The following is a 24,987-nucleotide window of genomic DNA, read 5'->3' on the forward strand; positions in this document are numbered from 1 at the left end:
ATTCACAAAACAACCCAAGTTGCAATGAGCACTATGTCCTTCACTAACCTCCAACCCCCAATTCAATCAAAACCACTGTTTATTCAGGCCTGCTGTTTGCCTGATGTTTCTCTTTGGACATCTTTCTGCACAATGTATTAACTTGAATCAGTATACCTAAAACAGCCATGAAAACTCCCCAGCAGGGCTGAGAAAAGATTGAGAGGGCCCAAGAGAGAGCGCCATTCCTAATTAAAATGGAGGGCATAATGCTTTAAATCATCTTTGCATGTGTCTTTATGGCTGTTCAGCTTGTTTCTTAGAAATGCTGACTGCTCAAAAATCTCAGCTTTCAGACATGTCAGAAACTTGTACGTGAAAGAGAAAAAGCAAAAAGATGTTTGTCCATCTGGAATGAGTCAGTACAACAAATATACAAAAAAGACTAGCTGTCAGCAAACTTCTGCTGGATCTGTTTCACTCTTATAGCAGTCTTAAGAAATTTTATCCAAGTTGAAAAATATACCCTACCTTGATTTCTGTTAGCGACACCTAGGGATGAAATGTTCTGCCGAACTGCATGCAAGCAGGAGAAATCAGGTGTTAATTGAATGCACTGGCTGTCGGATGTCAGATGCACTAGGACGGGTCCAGTTTGGACTCATGTACACATAAACAGCTACACACATCTCCAGATGGGTCATTCATAAAGTTGAGCTGATAGGCTCGATGAGAACAAGCAACCAATAGACCAATCACAGGTCATCTCTAGAGATTGTATGTAATTGAGCTGTATTGGCTTATTCTATATTAATACATGGGAATGACGGTTGACAGAGATGAAGGGAAATTGTGTCAGTCTTTCGGATGCACTATGTGAGACTGGATTGTGCGCATATGCAATCATGGTTGCTTGAGATACTTGTTCAGTTCATCAAATTGATTCATTTGAAGTATGCTTCTGTTTGAAAAAAAACTGACAATTGAAATGATGATTTGATGGGAATATCCTCATAATTACATACAATTCATTTCCTTAGATGTGGAAATATTAAGACTGGGTATGGGGCAGTCTCTCAGTCAATCTCAGAGGCAGCACTAAAGCGAAATGACCAAACTAAACGTTCCCTCCATCCAATACAAACATGGTTAAGTCCCTTATGTGCTGCTTCATGGTTGACCTCAGTGTGTGGGCAAAGTGTGTAAAACGAGGACAGGGTGCAGGAATTCCAGTGAGGACACGTCTATGAATTTGAATCAAATATATTTTTTTTTATTTTCAGCAGGGACATAGCATGGTGGTTGGGGACTCGGAATGCATGCAGACGCAGGTTACTGACAGAGGAAACCCATCTTGAAGACCCATTATGAAATGGCCTCTATGTCCAATCACATTGGGAGAAATGACTCTTTTTTCCATGTGATTCGGGGAATTCCGTGAAAATAACTATGAGTTTTCAGTTCAAGCTCCAGTAATATTTTATGATAGAAATTAAAGATGAAAAAGAAATAATTATTCTTGTAAGATTAATAGGATAATGTGAGCTGAGGGTGTGTCAACGTTGTAAAGTGTTTCTCGTTCTTTAGATTAGTATTTGTCTTCACCTCATCAGCTGAAGAATATTTTGATACTCAACCACATTAAAACACAAACAAGTGTCTTAATGTGCTAAATAAATTCTTCTAAACTCTTCTAAATTCTTCTAAACTAAACAATTTGGATCCATCAAACTAACCTAATATTTGGAGAAACACTTTTTTCCACAACTATTTTCATGGAAGTTTTTTTTTTTTTTTTTTTTTTTTTATCGAGTTAGACGCAAAGAGTGAGGACACAGCAATGAACAACCATTGGAGTTGATAACAGTTTGGAAGTTATCTGCCCTCAGAGTGATGGACGAATCCATCTGTCCTCTTTCATTACATTACATGACACTCAGAAGCCAGTGTCATGACACCCATGGGACAACGTTGAGCACTTTATTATTGATATAAAATGTGTTTCGTATTAGCAAGTGATTAAGAGCGTTGCTCATCACATCTGCTCTTCATTAATGCTTTTGTTAGTGGAAATTTGGATAAAAATTGGATAAATAAGAAGTGACAGCTTTTAATCAATGCCATCCCAGTAATGAAATGCAATCCTGTACAGCCAAAATCTCATCTTAAAATATTAATTTTGCTCAAATGCCTGCATTAGGCAGTTCTGGCAGGCTTAATAAACTTGAAATAGAATTGGGAAAAGTCAATAAAGAATTCAATTACCCTCAAGCAACTCTGAGGAAACTGCAGTGTTTTCTTTTTCAGTCTCAGGCAAAACATCACCGTCCTCAAGGACACTCTTTACAAGTTCTCTCTCTATAGTTTTTGTGAAAGGGAGAGAACGGTGTTTATAATTGTTATAGTGATGGTCAGAGGACAGTTTTTATGACTTCAGTATCATCAAACTGTTCAGGACCCTAGTTGTACTGTGAGTGCCTCATCTTTGTGTCTTTCTGGACGGAGGTGTGTAAATTCACCACGAAGGACAGTGAGTGGATGTTCATGGTACAGTAGCATGTTTGAGGGTGGTCTGACGATTGAATAAGAAATAATGGAGTGAGCCCATGCAGAAATGGCATAGCACAGGCCATGCTTTACAGCCAAACACAAAACACACTTGAGGAGAGGAGGAGAGGGGAGTGTCCACTTGGTTTGACGTGTATTTCTGATTAAAGGTGCAACTTATAGTGCAAGAATTTCTTCTCAACAAATGTTCATTGGTAACACTATGATGTATGTATAAATCAGATATGTATAAATCCTTATCAACTCCTGTAATAATTCCAATGTTCATTATTGAATATTTGATATGTTCAATGTTATTTCATACACCTGTGATATGTTACACCAATCTATCCAAAGAGGAAATGTGTATATTTGTCTTGGACCCAAGAGAAGTGAAGCGTGTGGAAATACTCAGGGCTCTACATGCATTCTGACTTGTTCAATATCTCTGTGGCTCCAGTTTTCACATTCAACCTCCCTGCACCTGTAACTCTATCTGTCTGCTGGCTTGTGAGGCCCCTGGCAGGACCAGATAATACCAGATAGACCTGCATTTCTCATATTAAAATGATATTCCCCCCTTTTCTACTTTGGAAGAGATCCTGAAATGCTTCTAAGCCACTGTGGTATTTATGTGGCTGTTTTCTAGAAACAGTTTACTTTAACCCTTTTCGAATTAACTTCCAAACCAATCACGTTAGGTTGCGCATTTTATATTCAACAGATCCAATGCAAATCAGAAATTAACGTTCAACCAGAAGTGGACTTGAGGTAAAGTGAGAAGCAAAGCTGTTCATCTCGCACTTCCTGTGATTTAGTTCTATGAGTTTGTTTACTTACTAACTGGACCAACGCTATTTGGCAGACCTAGAAGAGAAATGAGCGAAAAGATTATATTAGTCACAGTCCATAACATTAGCAACATCAACAAACATTAATTTTAAAATGTAATAAAAAAAAGTGCATTTGGAAAGCAGTGAATGGAGAATTTCCTCTTGGAGACAATGCTCTGGTGGCAGAAAGAGAGCTGAACTCACACCCCTGCCATGTGCCATCGATCTAGTGTGCGGCATCTAATCTCTCTCCCTGATCTCTGCTTCATAGGGACAGTTAAGAGTCAAATTTATGACCTTTGGAAGGAGGGTTGAGAAATCACTAGGAAAATAGGCACCTCCAGGCACCTCCAACGAACATGTGTGAAGACAGAAAGATAGAAGAGAGAAAGGAGTAGAGAGGACAACCTGCATAGGGAAATATAAATTCTAACATCATGCTTTGGTATTCACATCTGCCAATACCAAAGAGAGTCCCTCATTGATTCAATTCTGCATGATTTTCATTGATGAAATCCTAGAAATCTTTCACACTTCACAGAAGACTTCATGCAAGTTCAACTGTGCAAACTATAGCACATGAGAGTTTTACTTACTGCTTGGTTTCATTTTATTATTATTATTTATATTTTTTGTCACCTAAAATTTTTCACTGACCCCTACAGCACCCCCTTGTGGCCTCCTGGGTGTCCCAATACCCCTGTTTGAAAGATTTACTATTTTTATATATGGCAACAATACAACAGCACTAAATTCTTTAAAATATTATATGTGTATTTTTTTTTAAATTTTTGTTTTTAATTCAGAGGAGCGCATCCCCAAGTCTCTGTGATATTCTGATTCCTAGATACAGCAAGGCTTGGTTCCCTCTTTTAATGCAAAAATTACAGCTTATATATGTTGCATCTGACACCACAGAAACAAATACAGACGTCTCTATATACTCTAAACAGCATCAACAGTGTAACACAGCACCTCTCATAGCACATTGTCCGCTCTCTTTGCTTTAAATACAGTCAGGCTTTTAGTCACGGTTCACATTCATCCTCACGATTCATGTAAGTGCTATACAACCTCATTTTTAATTTATTTATTTATTCACCTCTCCTCTTTTGAGTTGGACAGTCGTCCGCCTGAGATGGACGCAAAATATCATGTGTCATATCATTAGATTACCTTTCAATCACAGCGGTTTTCAGCCCCCCTCACCTGCTGGAACTCTCCATTATGTCAGAGAGCAGGAATCAAATTGTGAAGCCTGATGCAGAAACACATTAGTCTGCTTATGTTTATTGCACACTCCATTGATTTTTACCATCTGAACTTCTGCACTCTGGGGTCACTTGAGTCTCCAGAATCAACTGATGATGGGCAGGGGTGTGTGCGCTAAATGAATATATATCCAGGAGGATTTGTCCATTTTTCCTGTACCTGATTTTACAAGTTAGATTGTCATCTTTTATGCTACTGCCTGTTTAACACACCTGAAATGATCTGAATGGCCTCTCTACACTGTCAGAATTTTTTTTGCAAAAATCGTATCTTATATATATATATATATATATATATATATATATGTCTCCGGGGAGGCAGTGCCTCCTCAAAAAATTGGATGAGAAAATTGACATATTACAAAAATAAACCAACACAAATATTACAAAATGTGACATTAAAAAGTGTATAAATTACTTGTTTTTCTAAAGTAACACTGACCAACATCAACACCAGTGAGTGAAGTTACAGCAGGAGTCCGCATCTCTCTTGCCTCCCCTGAGCCCATTGAGTTTTAACAGACTCCCTAAAGCATGCGGGGGTTTGGTGGGGGGTAATTGATAATGAATGGGGAAAAGTTAAGTGAGAGGAGGCAATGCCTCCATCACGCTATGACTGGATGCGATTGATTCGTGTGATAAATCCCGCCTCTTGTTTTCGTGCGCATTCACGAATCGGTCTGAATGAACAAAATTATAGCATTAATGGGTGGACTAATTAAAAAGTAAGTAATCAACTCAGCCATTTAGATATCACCGCTTTATGTCACGTATGTTATGTTTCAAAATTAAACTTGAAATGGCCTCAAAACATGATGACTGTTTTTTTACATCTTTTTGTCTGTGACCAGTGTTTACTGAGCTTGATGATTGACTGATGAAAATATATTTTTAAATATTATTAACTATTATGAATACAACTATTAAACAGGACAGCTCAACATCAGTTTACAAATAAAATATATTGTTTAAATTGTTACTGCCTTTAGTTATTATTTTGGAATAAATGTAAAAATGCATTAAAGGCAAACTGATGAGATTTTTACTTGGTTTTACTTTGCCTCCTCATTTCAAAACATCACTGCACACCACTGATCTAGGAATATATAGTGATACTATATATATTCTATATATTGATTCTTATTTAGAGTAGGCTTCATCATTTCATTACAAAAATAATTTTGAATTTTGGGGATAGTTTGCCAAAAATTAAAATGTTATTTATTTACATTTACTCACCCTCACGTCATTACAAACCTGTATGACTTTCTTTCTTTTGCGGAACATAAAAAAAGATATTTTGAAGAATGTTGGTAACCAAACGGTTTTGTTCTGTAAGTATATCTAAATACCAATTCAGATGCAGCTTCTGAAAAAATTCAGGGCTATTTTAGCCTAAAAGTTTGTTCATTCCTTCCTACATTCCTTCTATTCATATTTTAAACAAATACTTTCTTGATTTTGTGCAAATCCACCATTCCATAAATTAATAAGACCCCTTTCTCACAATCAAGCAATTATGCTGTCAAAATACACCTGCAATGTTGTAAAAACCTGCACAGAATGATAAAGAATAGATAGTCTCTTGGGGAAAAATCCACCCACACACACCTAAACACATGTTATACTGACAGTTAATTTTTCAGGCTTCCTCCCAGAGGTTGACGGGACGTAATTAACCCAACCTGGGCAAGATACCAGATCTGTCCTGCCCTACATAACACACTCACTCGCCTGCCAAGTCATCCAGCTTGAGGGATTCCCGCTGGACGGCATGAAAATTGTGACGACTTCCTTTTTTTCTCATTTGAAAGCCAATCTGTTCCTTAACTGCCCACTTCCGTCACTAGCGAAAGGACAAAACCCTCTGTGATGCTTTATTTCATGTTTCATGTTGGAAACGGAGCTAGTTGAATTGCTGGTGGCCTCATTATTGTTGTTCTAGTAGAACAACACCCTGACCTTCACAGAGTCTCATCTGTTTGCCTTTTCCGTCCACCTGGACATTCCGGCAAAGCTTATCTACAAAATTTCTACCCTAGGCAAAGTTTGTAATTACTTTCCCTGGCCACTTACATCTCCTGGCCATCCATCATCCGTTTTCTACATGGACGTGAGCCGTGACATGCACAAGCAACCGTGTGGCTGAAAACGGAAGGAAATGTGACAATCCACACCGTCGGCCAACCTCTGCTACAGTAACGGCGCCTCCATCTGAATGTCTTACAGGGCAGAGTGAATAGATTTGTACGGGAGATGGCATGTATGAAAAAGTGCCTGCGATGAGTCACAGTCACAGTTAAGATTCTGGGAATAAGACACACGGTGGAAAATCCTGTGATGGAAGAAACAAATATTTGAAAGAGAGATTACCGTTGCGGCAGCACAGAGAAAGATGTGGAAAAGGCAGAGTAAACAAACCAAGTCTCATGGGGGAATAAGGAGAACATAACACAAAACAAAGAAAGAGAAAAAAGACAGAAAGAGAGAAGGAGCGTAATATGCTTTCGGAGTTGACACTACAAGAGTCAAGATGGAAATGGTAACCGTGGTGGTTGTGGAGGATATGCAGCCAGGGTGGAGATGTTAAAATGAATAATTAGATAACACAAATGGTACAAAATAACTCTCCTCTTCTGGGAGAAGACAAGATGGCCACCTGGCCCTTCAGATAACACTAATTAGAGCATCCGTACGGCAGTGGAATGAGGATCGAGGACACGCTTAATTACACTTCAAGATCGTTCATGTTACAAAACAAGAAAGGCAAACATCTTACATCTACCGGACTAAGTGTGCTCTAAGGCTGGAACTGTCTTCCTCACTTCCTCTTTGTGTGTATGTTCTTCCTATAAGAAAGTTTTCATGTCTGAGGATGGCAGGTGGGGGAGGAAGGGTACAGCTGTTATAGTTCCAGCCCAGGAACGAACCGTTTGATTCAAGGACGCCGAACAACGGCAGGCGAACAAACTGACATCTGGCAGCCCTTTACTTATGTACACTAATTAAAAAACAAAACCAGCCATCAGTCGTACACTACGGCACTGCTGATAATAATTTACTCTCATTGCGACTGTCATCTCCAGATGTGTTGGGCTGTCTTTGCTAGCTAGGCTGAACAGAAGTAAATGAGGTATTATGAATCTCCTCCCTCGGTGGATCTCGCTCAAGCGTGATTTCCATGGCTCCTGTTGTATGCCGAGAGGAATTTTGTATCCAAATAATTAAATGTTAAAAAGCTGTAAAATCAATAAGTCGCATAAAAGCATATATCATGTTCAGCTTTTATCCTCATGGACTGAAGCCGAGGTCAATGAGGAGCGATAAAAACCGTTACTGAAACTGTGTCGGGACACATCTCTCCCTTTAAGTGCTTTGATCGCGAGTAATTTACAAAACCAGACTGGTTTGATTTGAAGTTTCATTTGCACAGTTTAATCCTGCCAGGACAAGAGGAATTAGTCAGTTCTCTGTACAGAAGTGCTGTCTTAAACCACAGAGTATTACTCAGCAGAGACGTGGAAAACAATTAGCATTGCTTGCTAATCCTCCCATTTTTAAACGTTAACAGGGGCTTGCTGATCTTATGTGCGTGAACCATACCAAATGCCATTGCTTCGCTTGGGAAACAGCAGGCACAGTGCAGATCAGACCTTATTTTGACTCGCGTCATGAAACCCTACATCAATCTGACAAGCCATAAAACACACAAACATTAGTCAAGTTTAAGAAGGCATTTTAGATTCAGATCAGCACAGGCCAGAACATTGTGTGAGAGTCCTGTTGCCGCCTTTTCCAGGAGGGAGAAAATGGGGGGCGCCCTCATCACTTCCCCTCTTCTTGAGAGCAGAAATGGTCTGTCACGGCTAATTCTTGAACTGATCGCTCTCCGACTTGCCGTTCCGATGTGAAGCGAGAACCTAGCCACTTCCCAGAAGTCTGAGCACGATTTGACGAAGAGTGATATCCAACACTCTTTCCTCAATCTCAAGCTCTTTTCTTGATTTGTCTGACCCACTTGGACTAGCAGGAACTACTCCACCAACACAAAAAAAATGAAGAGCTAACACTACATACTATAAATGACCAAACTACAAATTACTCATAATTTAAATTAGTAAAACTGCAGTCAAGATACCCCTATTTAAAAACAATGTATCTAATACATACATACATATATATATATATATATATATATATATATATAAACCTTCAAAATGTAGATGTATGATGTATGATTTGTTGGAATCAGACAAAAATGTATGAGCTACACTAAATCCCTGTCAACCAAGTCAAAACCAAATATCTGTAGGAAAAATATATATTTAACCTTTTTTTCCATGATACCACAATTGTTTTACAGACAGCCTATATATTAAGACTTACTGTACTGCATGGATCTAATATAATGTTACACATCAGATGTTTTCCCCAACAGTTAACCAAACATTCACTTCAGACATAACAGATAATGTTTGCGTGAATACTCACCAAGACAGATATTCTGAAATACTGTAATTCTGTGTATATGTGTATATCAGGATCGCTAGCTGTCTGAGGTGTCTTTTGTTTTGAGATTGTTTTGTTTACATCAGAATGAGTTTGAAAATCACATTTCATTGGTTCAGACTCATGTCATCGAGAATTCGCTGTGAATATTCACAAAGTTGGAATGCTGCGCTTTAAAACGATACCAAACTTGTGCTGAGGGGAGCGCCAGTCATCGCGAAGCGAGCAGAGAAAAACGAAATTTTTCATGGACAAAGGAAAGGTACCCCTTTCAGAAAACATAAAAATAAAGATACTTTTAGATGTTTAATTGCTATTTGGAGCATTGGGATCACTAGACGAGGTCTTAATGAGCTCATTTTTGTGAAAACCTCAAATTTGACCAAAATTGACATTTTTCACTTGTTTTGCCTGTAGCTCGTAATTAGCCAGTGCACATTCTGACTCATTTTGCCAGCACGGGTCACACACACACACACACACACACACACACACACACACACACACACACACACACACACACAATAAACCAAATATGGGAATAAAAATAAAAATGAGCTTAAACTAAGTATAAACAATAAAAATAGAAAATGCATTTTTTTTAAAGTGCCAATTAAAAAATAACTGTTGAAAGCATTGTGATGAACAGTAGAAATTATTTAACTAAATATTTTGCTTCCATAAAAACACGTAAAATGCCATGAAGCGAACAACACACTGTTAGCAGTGTTTTGGATTATTGCCTTTTCTCACTTTTCTTGCTGCATATGCAAACAATCTGAGGGGGAAAAACAGAGTAAAAAAAGCACTATAATGCAACCGCTAGTTTTAATTAGTTACTCCATTTGTCTCCATTGCCTTACCACATGGTGTCAAGCACAAAGATCTGTTGTAAAATCAGCTACAATTGGTTTTAAAATGACAAACTGCCTTTCTTCTGTCTGAAATATTATTATTGTTTAATCTAATTATTTTGAATCCAAAGGGAATGATCTAAGAGCCTGTCTTTTACAGCATTATTATGTTATGGATTTCTCACTCTCCTCACACAGGACCATAATAAGGGGTTTAAGGTGAGGCTGTGTTTTATAGTGGGTTCAGAGTCTGTGCTGGCTTTTTTTTTTTAATAATGTCCTGTCAATCTCAGTCCTTCAAAACACTCCACCAGCTCCTAGAGAGTCATGAAGTACAAAAGCTGCCAGGAGGCACACGTCGCTCCACTCATACACATGCATGCACACGCACACACAGACCCAAACCTTCTAACCTGCTGAAGACTGAAAAGAAAGTTTTGGCATGCACACAGTTTCTGTGCATGCTAAGGTCATATCTGTGATATGTGCTCCTGCTTTAGTCCCAGAAGCATAAGGTGAGTGCTAGTTTACTTCTGGGCAAACATTCTGCATGTTGGATTGAAGGCTCTGTCTCCTGCCATTTGAAATAAACTGCAGTGGTGGTGTAGTCCCCAGGCTTACAGACAGCACTGGTTTTCTAAAGGCTAACTGTCCTTCTGTTATAGTTCTAACATTTGACATGCACTGTGTTCTTTGAAAGAAAGGTCCTACAAGTGTTCTGCATCTTTCTGAAGGGTAAACACTCCTTAAAGGAATAGTTCACCCAATAATGAACTGCCATCATTTACTCACCTTTTTTTTTTTTTCATTTCAATTGACAAAAACAACTGAAACCTTTTTCATACAGGTTTGGAACGACATGATGGTGAGTAAATGATGACAGCATTTTAATTTTTTAGATGAACTATCCCTTTATCTAATAGCATGATTGCTTCCATGCACTTCCATGATGGTAGTACCAAGGTATTCTCTTAAGTACCCTGAATGTAAATACAATACATGAATATGACATATGGTAATCATACAATACCATAGTATACAGCGGGGTACAAAAGTTTAATTTAAAACTGGAAATAAAAAGTTTATGATTTTGAAAAATGTAATGCAACAAAAAGTGATGTAATCAAAAATAGTAGAAATATTTAAGATGCTATTACACAAATCTGTGGAGTTCATGCAGCTCAAGTGCTGCTGTCATTAAAGCTAAAGAAGGACATAAAAAATAGAAATTCATATTAACTTTTCACTGAAATAGTTACTCTGATATTATAATTCATAATAATAAAACTGTTGTGTTCAATTAGAAAAATGCAAAATAGTAGTATTTTTTAAGTTCTGAGACTTTGGAACCCATTTTATATCAAATTACTATGGATAACAATACCATGGTACCACCACAATTTCTGCACTTGGTCACTACATCTGTAGTAAACAATAATGAGCATTTAGTTTGTAATTCAACAGAAGTAAAAACAAAATATGTCTGATAGCCCTTCTTAAAGTTGAGAAGTGACTGTGATGTGTCAGAGCTCCTGTGAGGACCTGGTTTGAAATTGGAAGTAGGGTAATGGCTTCTGGGGAGACACCATGAGCGCATTGTGAAAGGTAGGACAGCAGTAAGAGAGATGGTTTATGGTCAGAGTAAAAGGACATGTGAGCCTTGTTATCCACAAACATAGAGCCCATATTGTTCTTTCCAGTAAGTGGAATGGGAATGTGTGTGTGTGTGTATACTCACAGATATTTGCTGTGCCCTTGGGGATGGGGAGATAGGATCCAGCGCTCCAAGCTCTGGCCTGATAATTCCTCTTACAGCGGCCACAGTCAGGCCCCGTAGTGTTGTGCTCACACTCGCAAGTCAGTTTCTCTTTGTCAAAGATGCAGCTGTTGGCATGAAGGTTGCACTTGCACCTGTCACGGTGAAAGAAAAAAAAAAGGAAATAAAACATATGCCCTTGTGGATTTTCAATTGTGGAGTTCAATTACACCCGAGAGGGGAGAAAAAATTGGAACCAGCACTTAGAGACCAGAGTGACCTTGTAAATCATTTGCATTTCAAGTAAATGTGCATCTGCATGTGGAGGTATTCTGAAGCTTCCAGAAAGTGACTTCAAAACCTTGCACACGGTGTCAAGGATTCTGCAAAATCCACATCATTATTTTTCTGGGTTTTTTTTCCTCTCGAAACATAGGTTATTTATAATTATCCCAATGGAAAAGAAATAATTACAGACAGGTCACACTTTCAATGAGAGAAAGAAAACAGTTAAATAATCTAAAAAAAAAAAAAAAAAAAAAAAAAATCAATTAAGTGGTGTATATTAGGCGTATATGTTGCACCCTTCTTTACATATTCACAGCTCTTATCATTTACAGATTTTTTACTATATTTATAATGTATAATACCAATAAATTCTGAAACACTTGTTAATGTTTTTAATCCTCAGAGGCAGTCATGTTTTAAATGTTGTTGGTTATACATTCACGATGACCACTGAGGACAACTCCCATGCGAGAATCTGTCTCACATACACACTTTACAGGGAGGTTTGCTCTCCCCAGTCTCCTCTCTAAGCACGCAAATTGATTTTGTATGCAGAAAGGCAAAAGATGGATATTTCTGTGACACTCATGCAGTACTGACTGTAAAGAAATGTGATGCAGTTATGTGAAACTGTTCTGCAGCTAGAATAGAGCAGCTTAACTTGTTTATGTGTGTGTCTGTGTTTTTCAGTTCACCTGCAATTCTGTAAATGAAATTGACCATCACTTGCATATTTTATTTTATAACTTAAAAACTGAATAACATAATTGTTTTAATCTTTATCTGGATCATAATCAAAATCTTTGATAATAATAAAAAATATGGTCCCACTTTATATTAGGTGTCTTTAACTACTATGTACTAACATTTAAATTAATCATTTGATACAATGCACTTATGTACATAGATGTTTTTACATTGTACTTATATTATTATAATTAGCTGCCATGTAATTACATCTGTAATTAAAGGGTTAGTTCACCCAAAAATGAAAATTTCTGTCATTAATTACTCACCCTCATGTCGTTCCACACCTGTAAGACCTTCGTTCATCTTCGGAACAAAAATTAAGATATTTTTGATAAAATCCGATGGCTCAGTGAGGCCTCCATTGCCAGCAAGATAATTAACACTTTCAGATGCCCAGAAAGCTACTAAAGACGTATTTAAAACAGTTCATGTGACTACAGTGGTTCAACCTTAATGTTATGAAGCGACGAGAATACTTTATGTGTGCTAAAAAAACAAACCACGACTTCATTATTTGTATCAAACTGCCAATGTCACGTGATTTCAGTAAACGAGGCTTTGTTATGTCATAAGTGTTTGAAATTTCAATGGTTCACCACTGGGGGGCGTGACTTTGGCAGTTTGATACACGCTCCAAACCACTGATTCGAAACAAATGATTAGTTAAGCTTCGAAGCTTCATGAAGCAGTGTGTTGAAATTGCCCATCACTAGATATTGTTGAATAAAGTCGTTATTTGTTTTTTTTTTTTTTTGGTGCACAAAAAGTATTCTCGTCGCTTCATAACATTAACTGTTTTAATAATGTCTTTAAGTAGCTTTCATGGCATTGAAAGTATTAATTGTAATGCTTGCAATGCAAGCCTCTCTGAGCCATCAGATTTTATGAAAAATACCTTAATTTGTGTTTTGAAGATGAACGAAGGTCTTACGGGTGTGGAACGACAGAAGAGTGAGTAATTAATGACAGAATTTTCATTTTTGGGTGAACTAACCCTTTAATTTCTATAATTACAGCTATAATTACACTGTTGACCATTCCCTTTTAAACCTACCCATACTACTAAACCTGTCCCTAACCTTACCCGTATCCCACCTTAGTAGCACAAAAAGTGTTTTGCAACACAACATCAATACAATAAGTACATTGTACTTATTTTTTGATATAAGTACATATTAGTTAAAGACACCTAATATAAAGTGTGACTAACAATATAAAACTATTTTTGAATATTTGAAAACTATAAACCAGTGTTCCAACCAACATGATTAAGTCTGTGATTATGTGTGACTCCCATAAGAATAAGAGAGTACAATAATAATAATAGAATGGAAATAGAAAAATAGAATGTATAAATAAGAAAGAAAAAATATATACTGTATATGGCATGAATAATAACAATGGTAATGGAGAAGATGAAGAAGGTAGTATATTATTTCAGACTTGACTATCCATAAAGCTTGGGTTATATGAAACAAACTCCACCCATAGGTGGAGGTACCCAGAAGTTATACACGTCGGCAGTAACGTATAGCTGGAAATGTATTTAGATAGCAAAATAAATTAAACCTACTACAAAAATAAAAATATTCTGAACTGCTCTGGCCCACTTGGCTGCTGCTAAAGTAAATGTATTAATGTAAAAATTGTATGTAATTATTACAGCTGAAACTATTCCTGGTGGTAACATACAGCATGTCACAGATGCTGTCCATAGATATCACGTTAGAAAATAACCTGAATTCCTTTAAAGTTGCTCAGCATGATTCTAACAGATTAAAGTAACACTGTTAAAAAAAAAATCAAAAGCTGATCAGTCACTAGTCTTTGATCTAACTTTTTCCAGACTGAGGCTCCTCACGGATTATGGGTATAACTAGGCTCTTGATGTCAGCCATCGCTCTTTCTCACACAGGTGTACGGTCTGCCCAGCGTGGGTACAGAGGAGCATTATTAAAACCATTAAAACCGTTGTGTCCGAAGAGATGTGCGTGCAGGGGCTGATAAATGTGATTCACCGAATCACGTTTGGAAGTGACAAATGACTGCTCAGTCCCTGCAGGTATACACGGGCAGAATAAATGAGGGGGCATTATTCTCCAGACACTCTGATTTGCATCTCATTATAAATAGTTTTTTTTTTTTAATTTAACAGAAGGGCATGTCAAATCTCAAGATTCTAGGACATCCTCTTTAAAACTGGCACCTGTCAACCAAGCATGAATCTGTTGCTTCTGTGAAATGTCAGTAAGCTTGCATACATAAAATCTCCCACCAAATAATGACATATGATGCAAATTAGTCGCTGATATTATGGTGGGTCATTAAACTGCATATAAACAGTGAGTAATAGACTTCTGAGACATATTAAAACTACACAAGAGTAAAAACCATTAAAAAAAAGGGCTGTTTTACAGGGGCATGCAACATTTCCAGTGGGCAATGAGGTACTTGTATTATTCAGAATGAATGGCTCGCTAGCCTTAACTAACAAGGCTGGTCCAGCGAGCGAGCAAAACAAAGCCATCAAGCTGCAAGGAGTTAAAGGCATGCATGGCATTCTGATGAGGCCTCCTTGTTCAGTTCAGGTGGAGGTCTCAGATTCCACGCCGCACTTCTTGTAGCTTGACCTTCATATCCTCTTATCACCAGTAACATTTTAATCACGGTGTTGATACGAGGCAGAGCTGTGCTGCTGATGTAATGAAGGGGACACAGCAAGGGCCTGCCAGGTCTCTTTGCCGTCGGCATGGTACCATCGCTAACAGAGACGAAACATTCTCGTTCCAGTCTGGTCACCAGGGGAGATGAGGTGGAATAGCTGCCTCAAGGAGAAGTGCAGTAAAAAAAAAATATTTAATTAGACTTTAATGCCAAAGCTGCTCTCCAGGGCTCCACCATAGAAACTGTCTGTCTTAATTTAGCCAGGGCTTTGCCATATTTACATTACAAGCACTGCCTTGTTCTGATAAAAGATTATAGTGTATGTGCATTTTGTTCGTGTGAATTTCTATAGCAGTCTATAATGTTGTTTAAGGAAGAGTTAAACCAAAAATTAAAATTCTGTCATTATTTACTTACTCATGTCATTGCAAACCTGTATGACTTTTGTTATTCTACAGAAGACAAAAGAAGTCAATGTTTTGATGAAATACAAATATATATATATATATTTATTAGTGCTGCCCTTGACTAAAGATTTTTCTGGTCGACTAGTAGTCGTTAATTTTAAGCAATTAGTCGACTAATCGCATGTTTTTCAATAAACCATATAAATCATAATATGAGCCTTAACTGCCTACATAGCCTAATCGGCGTTCAAGAGCACGCATAAAGCTTGAAGCAGCGCACTGGCAAAAGTAATGATTATGAATGCGTCGGGGGAAAACAGCAAGGAGATTGCTTTAACATTTTAATAATTAATTTATAAACTAGTATTTTCTGTATTTTCGACTACAGTAATCTCTGCATTAGGGTAGCTACGTGCCTATATGCACGTTTTATACGGATTACATAACCTGAGAATATTTGTTTTTCATTTGAATTGGTTTATTAAAAATAGACATTTCACTTTCTATAGATATATTTTTCATGTCTGTGAGGCAAGTTCACATGGAGTTTCGGTTCTTTTTGTTTTTGATGCACTCAAGTTCACAGAGAGAGATGGCAGATAGCGCACCCTGTTTGCTTTCATTATTTTACAAAAGTACATCCTTTTGTTGTTATTGTGAGTGCACACAAATAAAAGTAGACTACTTACAGATTCGAAAGATGTATTACTCTTATCTGTATGAATGACCAAAAATAACGGAGAATTTAAGTGCAAGTGATCGCACCGGCGCCTCCATGTTAGCTGTCATGCAGTAAGCACGCTACTATTCAGCTTTCACGCTCTGCAAAAACACTTGAATAGCGCACATTTTTTTAGGTTAACGTTAGAGCGAGCGGCCATGTAAAGTTGCTACTACTCACATGTTATAGATGATAACCCATATTTGAGGTCGATGAATGATAGGCGAGCGTTTGGGTGTCCTGCATGATGCACTGTAATTACCACATAGACCAGGTGTTAATGATCTGTCCGTCACAGACTGCGTGATTTCGCCACTTCCTGTGGATTTTTTTTCCTGCGACTAAGCGAATAATAACATTTTGATCGACTAATCCTTGATTCATTGACAGCCAAATATATATATATATGTATATATATATATATATATATATATATATATATATATATATATTACAGAATGAAGTAATGCATACAGGTTTGGAACAACATGAGGGTGAGTAAATGATGACAGAATTTTTATTTTTCACTTGTGTCAAATTGTACAGATGGCTAGCACGCTACAAAGAAGAATATGAAGGAGGTTTTTGTTCAATCAGCTTTGAGTCTAACAAAAAAGTTTAAAGGCTGAATGTCCTCCTTGAAAGGCGGGAGGCAGAACATGCTTATAGTGTTTTATTTATTTATCTTGAAATCCTAGCCTGAAGCAGGAGTCTGTGACCTTCAAAATAATAGAAGCTTGATTGACAATGAAAGCACAAACAATACCGTAGTCTTTAAATGGTCCCCCTTACAACTGACCTCTTGAAAAAAAGAGCTCATCTTCATAAATTCATATCTTATCTGTTCTAGCACCAGTTCAGAAAACCAACAGCAAAACAGCCCCCGTTCTCGAGCCTCCTTGCGCTGTACTGACTTATCAGTGGATAATTATTAGCAATTATCTCCAAATGAAGCTTACACATGCACGGCTAAGCATGCTGATCCGACCAAAACAGGCTAAGCAAAGACAGAATGGCCTGTGAGTGAGCTAAGTAAGTGAAGTAATTATGTTCAATTAAATGTGCAGGTGTTATTGTAATACAGAGAACAAGGTCAAAACTCTCACTAAAATAATTGTTTGCTCATGTCAGTGTATAAAAACCATTGTGCAAATCGTTAAGATAGGAGGCAAACAAACTTTAAATAAATAATACGAGAGTGTTACTGAGTAACTGGGTACCGCACAGCTTCAGAAGTCTTGGAGGAGAGCGCACAAGTCGTATGGATTAATTTAACTTTTTAAATGACCTTTTGTGTTCCGCAGAAGAAAGAAAATCAGATTGGTTTGGAACAATATACGATCACTGTTAGACTGTTAGCACTGAAGGCAAAGTGCTATGGTTCTGAAGTGGACTTGAGTCCCCAAATGTCTAAATGCAGAACTCAGGTCTGTAGCCATTCAGGTGTGGTTTAATGGGCTTTTTGAAGAACAATGGCTGCACTTTTGAAGCAGATGGGAAAAATGCTGTGTTGTGCAGTGCTGCTTTCAAACATCCAGTTACTTTGAAAATGTTCAAACTAACACATCCTGGCCAGCACAGTGTTACATTTCTATCCTTTATCTTTATCTTTTAACATCCTTCAGTAATTTTGCTCAGGAGCATCTGAACATGTTTACCTTTTTTTGAAGATGTTGGCTGAATTTTGTTGAAGGGTTTGGTTGATGTAGGGTGGTTTGGGGTTTTGAGTAAGGCCTGACTGTTTCTCTTCTTTGTAGTTGATGCAATCCTGTAGGCTTCCCATATTTTAGACAGACAGCTGGTTGTTTTCCCAATTTTTAAAAAGAACCCTGTTCTGATTCCACTTTCTAGGAAGACAAGTTCTTAGACACCTTTGTTTCTTTCAGTTCTGATCTACTTGGCCATCTGCTAAGTTCTGATCTACTTTGCCATCTACAAGTTGTTGTTTTAGCACCCGATTTTCTTCTGTAAAACACAAGAGGAGCTAATTTTCTTCTTTTTCCTTTCCTGAAATTATCTTCTTTTTGTGCATACAATGAAAGTCACTGGGGTCCAGTAATGGACTGCACTGACATGCATTGTATGGGCAAAAACATGTCGGTTCACAATGACATGAGGGTAAGTTAATAACAGAACTATCCCTTTAAGGCCTCCTCCAGATTTGGTTTACTTCCTGTTTAATAAAGACATTGCAGCCCATTTTCTTATGGAACTGCATCACCCTTTTCTATATACTTCACTTCCCTTCACTTGATTTGTGTTATTTTATTTTTTAAAATGTCTCTGCACAGGAAGTATCACTAATCAGCCTTTTCCCCATCAAGGTAGAGACAAATTTTCCCTTCTCTGTAAAGTGTTTACTTTCCATCCACTGTAAAGTGATTACTTCAGCCAGTTCTGACTCTTTGTGATTGGCTGTGAGCAGTAGCGTGTCATAGGCTGACAAGGTGAGGCCTGAGTACCGCACCACACTCTGAATCTGAGATAAATGAAACAGGGCATCTTGTGTGCTGACTCTAATTGCCTCCTGACAAACACAGACAACTGCTCCACAGCACAGCACAGGAAGTGAGAAGTAGGTGCAATCTCTCTGAGACAGATCTGTGCAACTATTGCTTTTTGCTAAACTGCATGGACTTGACAGCAAGAGAAGTTAGATTCAGGGACAGCTTAATGCTTTGGGGAGCCAAAGATGACCATCTGAGAAACCAACAGACTCCTCTGGGTTCAACTAGATGCAACAAAAACAGTACAACCTGCACCACATGAATCCTCTCACTCAACCGCTAATGAGTGACAAACATGACAATTCAAGTGGCCATGGTGGATATTTAATGGATATTCTGTACTTTGAAAAGAGGACTGTGGATGTTGTCTAAGGCTCTAGGCTCACAATTATCAGACAGCTTCACATTTGCTAAATAACTATGTTAGCAGGATGCAGTGAGGAGCTAAATTGGAATAAATCTGAATGACCCTGAAGCCAAACATTGCCACTGAAATTACAACACTGTATCCACAATTCATTTAACAATTTAAAGAACATTCAGTCGTCCTACTTTTGTTTTGTGCAGCAGCCACAAGCTGTTACAGATTGTTAATGTAAGTCCCAAGACATTCATATTATTCAGGGGTCAGTGAACTAATCACAAGATAAAGAAAAGCTGGAGAAACTGGAGAGTCAAAATCTATTCTGGGCTAATGCTGCATTCAATTGCTGAATTTCAAAATTCCTAGTTGAGGAAGTGCAATAGAATGTCAAATGAAGTCGGACATCCTTGGAAACTTTATCTGAAATCTAGAACATTGAGCCAGGGTGCAGGTGTATGACATCATGCAAAAAAGAGAACTAAGAAAGATGTATACCGTTAATGTACTTGGATGCAAAATTAGTAAATGCAAAAATTAGTAAATCAAAGATGTAACATTACATGATAAAACTTTGCAAACATTTAAAGACACAGGTGGGTTTTCTGTTCAAGTATTTCTTATGTAAAACATGCATGAGATATGACAAACAAAAAAGACAGATAAAGGTATGAAGAAGCTTGATAAAAAAAATGAGTTTAATAAAAATGATAGATCAATAGGCTGTATGAAACTTGTGTATTGTACTGGCGGTAATAAAGGCACAGTCTGGGGAGGGTTTTGAGATAAATGTCAAGGAGATTCTGCTAAAATGAAATAAGAATATTCCTTCATTTCTCCTTGAGTGTACCTTTACAGGCACCAAAGTTTCATTGCTTTCTAGCACCTTAAATCCTAGAATAAGATTGAAAAGCTAAAATGTATAAAAGTATTCGTAAATGCAGCATATCTAACCAAAATACTTTAACATAAAATTGATAATGATGAAAGTATCTATCAGACAGATAGACAGATAGATAGATAGATCTATCTATCTATATATCCATCCATCCATCTTACATTTACATTTGAATTCTTTTTGATACCACAATTCAAATTCAGAAATAGAATGAAAGTCTAAAAGCCATTCTCAATTCAATTCTGTAGTGTATGATAGGTAAAATTGAAAAAGGACATTGAAATCACTGTAAAATGCAAAGAAGAAGAGAAAGAAATTCCTATTCATCTGTAGAGCCTCACTCTGGTTTACAAAGAATCTCACAGCGCAAGCACCAGAAAAGCCCTTATAAGCCTGACAGCCGAGCTCACCACACGCCTGCCATGACCATACAGATGACATGGCTCTCTCTGATCAAGTATCGCTGCGGGAATTAGTTTTAAACAAAATTCACGAATCTGGCTTTACACAGCCAATCTGTTGTCTTGTTTCCTGTCCCTTTCACACCACTGCAGCAAACAGCTTGTGTTTCGGTATTATCATTCTGGAAAAACAAGGGTTCATGACCTTCTTCGATTGCTGAATGTGTAGTGTGGTGGATGAGGGATGTATTTAAATCTTAATGTGTCGGGTCTGAGGGTGGCGGGTAAGGGGAGGTTGGAGGATATCTGTGTTGTAATGATGCATGGTTGTATGGGGCTGGTGAATTGGCCTGGCTCAGATTGCCAAGTTCTCCCCAGACGCTCTGATTAAAGACTCTTAATCCATCATCAGAGGCGGCCTGAACCGCACAGATGTGCCCGGGTTCAGAGGGCAGTTCGCGATCGGAATCCTACAGCGCTTTGCGTCTTCATCTGTCCCATACAACAAGCATCAGCCCAGAGTGAGAGAGAAATATAAGATGTAAGCACCTCATAAATTTTTAGCTAAAGCACCTTGAGACATAAAAGATGTTCATAACGCATGTAAAAGCTTTTCACGCATAGTGATTGAAAGAAACACCACGGTAATCTAAGCAGAGTGACACTTGAATGCTGTATGTGTGGGTGGGTGTGTCAGATTGTTTGGGGTGGGGAGAGGAGGTGGGGTAATCAAAGGCAGAGATGTTGAGTGAAGGTGAGGTCAATGAGGGGATTACTCATAGATTTCCATCAACAGTTGTATTATGAGTGACATGACACCCCCTCCCCCCTTACTAATTAAATAGGTCATGCCTAGGGATGTGGCTGAAGCTGAATACCTTATTCGGAAAGGCACGGATAATGTCTTCAAAACAAATAACAAATAATTCTGACGAATAATAGAAAAAATATTTGGCTGACACAATCACTCCTCGTGTTTACTGGAAAACAGGTGAGCCCGGGGGACAGCACAATATTATACTTAAACCTCTAAAATCATTAAGCAATAACGAGTGTGTGAAGTGAATGAGTGTAAACTTTATGAATGAATTTAGCGCAAATTATAAGGCCGTGTTGCCATCTCTGTGTGTCTCTCAGAAATCAGAACTTTGCAAGAGTAATATCAACTAAAATACTATACATCATACACGTGTTCTTCTATTTGATATGTATATTTAAATGTAAGCCTGGACAATATGACCTAAATTCAAAATCTCGATTAATTGAACATTTTGCCTCGATTATGATTAATGAACAGTTTTTTGTTTTTTTTGCCCTCATAGTGCACTGACAAGGTTTGTATTGTGAATATGCTTGACTATTAAAGGTAGGATAGAGATGAAAGAGTGCTCTGACATAACAGCTCACTTTCAGCAGTTATTTTATCTATGGTTCCTAACATTTCTTACAGATTTCTGCTCGTTGTAAATCAGATAAATATAAATTAGCACAGTACCAAAACATTTATTTGAATGCGTTAATGAGAGCACTTGCGTGTGTGAATTAGTCATATCGTCTCTATATTAATTGTGAAGCTGTGGGTTGTAAGTAGTTACTTAAAAAGTAGAAAAATATGTGCTATAACTTTTGAGTTTTTAAGCTACTTCAGTGATAAATCACAGGGCACTCTTGACAAGTTTCTGCACTCCTCTCTGTGCACGGGATCTTCACGTGATGTGCAGCTACTGTCTGTATGAGTCTGTATGTCTCAGTAGCTCAATATAATAATACACATCCGATGGTCTAAAATCACTAGACCAGACTGGAAAGCTTTTAAACACATACAATTGACAAAGTTTAGTGAAGACGCAAGTAAAAGTGATCTCACTTCGGGGCTCGCCGCTCGCGTGCTGTCTGTGGCGTTTGAGTTCGCCTCCGTGTTGCATCCATGCCACTGACTGGATGGGGCAGTGACGCGTGACAACACACGTGGTAGTATGTTTTTAAGGGGAAAGTATTAACAGGATTAAAAAATGAAATAACCGACATGGGAAAATTACGTCGGTTATAAGTTCTGAATTTCGGTTTCGACTACTTTTCGATTAATCGTCCAGCCCTATTTAAATGATTTAAACCTTGTACGATATGATACGCGAATGAATGTAATAAGCACAACACGATCGCAAATCAAATAGCCACGTTGCCATCTCTGTGCGTCTCTCATAAACCAGCTCTCTGTCAAGAGTAATCATCAACTAAGAAACTGAATCATACACATTTTCTACTAAAATAATTATTTAATGAGTTATATAAGGCATATTTGTTCAATGATAACTACGAAGGAAACAGATAGGCTATACATTTAAAACCATAAACAAGTAATTGTACAAACTTCCGTTAAAAGCCCCGCCCACTTCCAGTTTCATCGAAATACAGATACAGACACAAATAATTTTGAGATTGTTACAGATACAGATACAAATATTGGCTCCACTATGTAACGGACATAGGCCGGTAAAGGCTGTGCATGTAAACCTCACTCCCCTGAACTCAAGAGGCGCTCTAGCGACTGATGCTAGAGACTGCGGTCTGCGGACTCCCATGTGGACGGACCCGGGTTTGAGTACCGCTTGGAGTGGGTGGTTCGAACAGTAGGGGCTACAACTGTACACCCCTAGTCATGCCTATGAATGCAGAGTAGGGTGTCAACATTACAATAATTTCATAATTTCTGCTTTCATAACAGTCTTTGTGAACGCAGTGGGCCTCATTCATGAAACTTTCATAAATACAGTAAATGCTGTAAATACAGAGTAATTGCAAGTTAAATGGACACTTAAACCTCAAAAGAGAATAAAACTAAAACCATTTAATGAAAGTGTTAAGCCTGCAGACAAATAGTTTTTCGTCCCAGCTAACATTTTGAAGATACGAAAATGTTCTCAGAATGGCTTTAAGAATGATTTACACAAAAATTAATTCTGCTTGTGTTTCATGAATGAGGCCCAATGGATGTAATCATGTGCCTTAACATTTAGGATGGACTTTTGTATGGAGCCAGACAGTGAATAAAAGCAGCCAAAACTTTCCTCCTTAGAAGGAATGACATAAAGTTAACCCTGATTTTGACACATTAACATAATAATTCTTGCGTTACAGTGCTAATCTGGAGGGAGGCTAATAGCTTTATTCCAGTCAATGGCTATGAATGGGATAGGGATTTAGTTGGAACCTCTAAATGGGATCAGCCTTTCCGGGGTAACACTATGGCTCTGCGCTGTAAAAATCCTCCCATCACCTCAGTATCAGCCCTGCTTATGGTGCTAAGCTGTGTATACATGTGTGTGTATGTGTTTATGTATATGTGAATTTGCGCATGTCTGTGGCAAGGGACGTCTGTCTGCATGTGTTGGTTTTTCACACTGTGTTTGTATACAACAAGAATTCACTGAGGTTTTCTACCCTGAAACACATAATTAATCCATTTGTGTAGTGATTGCACACGTTCCTTTGCTGAATGCTCTGTAAAGGAGGAGGAACAGAATAAGGGCTGTGCCATCTGTGAGTGATCAGGTCAGAGAGAGATAAAGAGAGAGACACAGACAGAGACGGTATGAGTGAGTGGAATGCAAATCAGCTCTGCTTGGGAGGAAGGAGTCTTTGTGACAGTGTGAGAGAAATGTTCATCTTCTAAACAGTGATTCAGGCACATGCACACACTGACACTCAAGAAATATTCACACTAATTGCCAAGGCACTTTCACAAAATATACACGAATCACTGATCACATCAGCTGCATTTAATGCGCACATGAAATGACTGATTTCAAAGTCGATATGAGCAACATTTGTGCTTGTAAACACACTAGGCCTCTGATCTGCAAATTGCAGAAGAACACTGAAATATACAGCACCTTTCACATGTCTGCTTTTTTAATTAATTTTAATATTTGATGTTGTCAACACTTCTTTTTAAAACCACTTTTAAATCAGACATTAGCAGCAGGTTTTTATTTTTAAAGCGACTGCAAATAAATGTCACCCTCTTGATTTTGAGATATATATTTTTAATTGCATGTGAAATGAGTAGCAGTGCTCACACTGCACTGCATCTGTTTCTAAAACACCTTGTTTCCAGACAGAATAGGCATTGTATATGTGTGTGTGTGTGTGTATATAAATATATATATATATATATATATATATATATATATATATATACATATATACATTAGAGTATGTCCATAGTAATTCAAATGGTT

General features: G+C 37.8%; 1 protein-coding gene across 9 annotated transcripts in view; it reads right to left on the reverse strand.

Annotated features, from left to right (window-relative positions):
- Positions 1-24,987, reverse strand: part of ntng1a (netrin g1a) — a 97,230-nt gene that overhangs the window by 11,987 nt on the left and 60,256 nt on the right. For 5 of the 9 annotated variants that reach the window (XM_051882092.1, XM_051882086.1, XM_051882083.1 and 2 more), the window contains exons 4-5: positions 11,732-11,904; positions 3,367-3,393 (exon numbers count right to left, since the gene is read on the reverse strand). In XM_051882092.1, coding sequence (XP_051738052.1) covers positions 3,367-3,393; positions 11,732-11,904 — 200 coding nt within the window. Of the gene's footprint in view, positions 1-510; positions 556-3,366; positions 3,394-11,731; positions 11,905-24,987 lie in introns of all 9 variants that reach the window. The other 4 variants (XM_051882091.1, XM_051882085.1, XM_051882089.1 and 1 more) reach the window with 1 other exon arrangement.

The sequence above is a fragment of the Ctenopharyngodon idella genome, chromosome 23, assembly GCF_019924925.1.
Source record: "Ctenopharyngodon idella isolate HZGC_01 chromosome 23, HZGC01, whole genome shotgun sequence".
Lineage (NCBI taxonomy): Eukaryota > Metazoa > Chordata > Actinopteri > Cypriniformes > Xenocyprididae > Ctenopharyngodon > Ctenopharyngodon idella.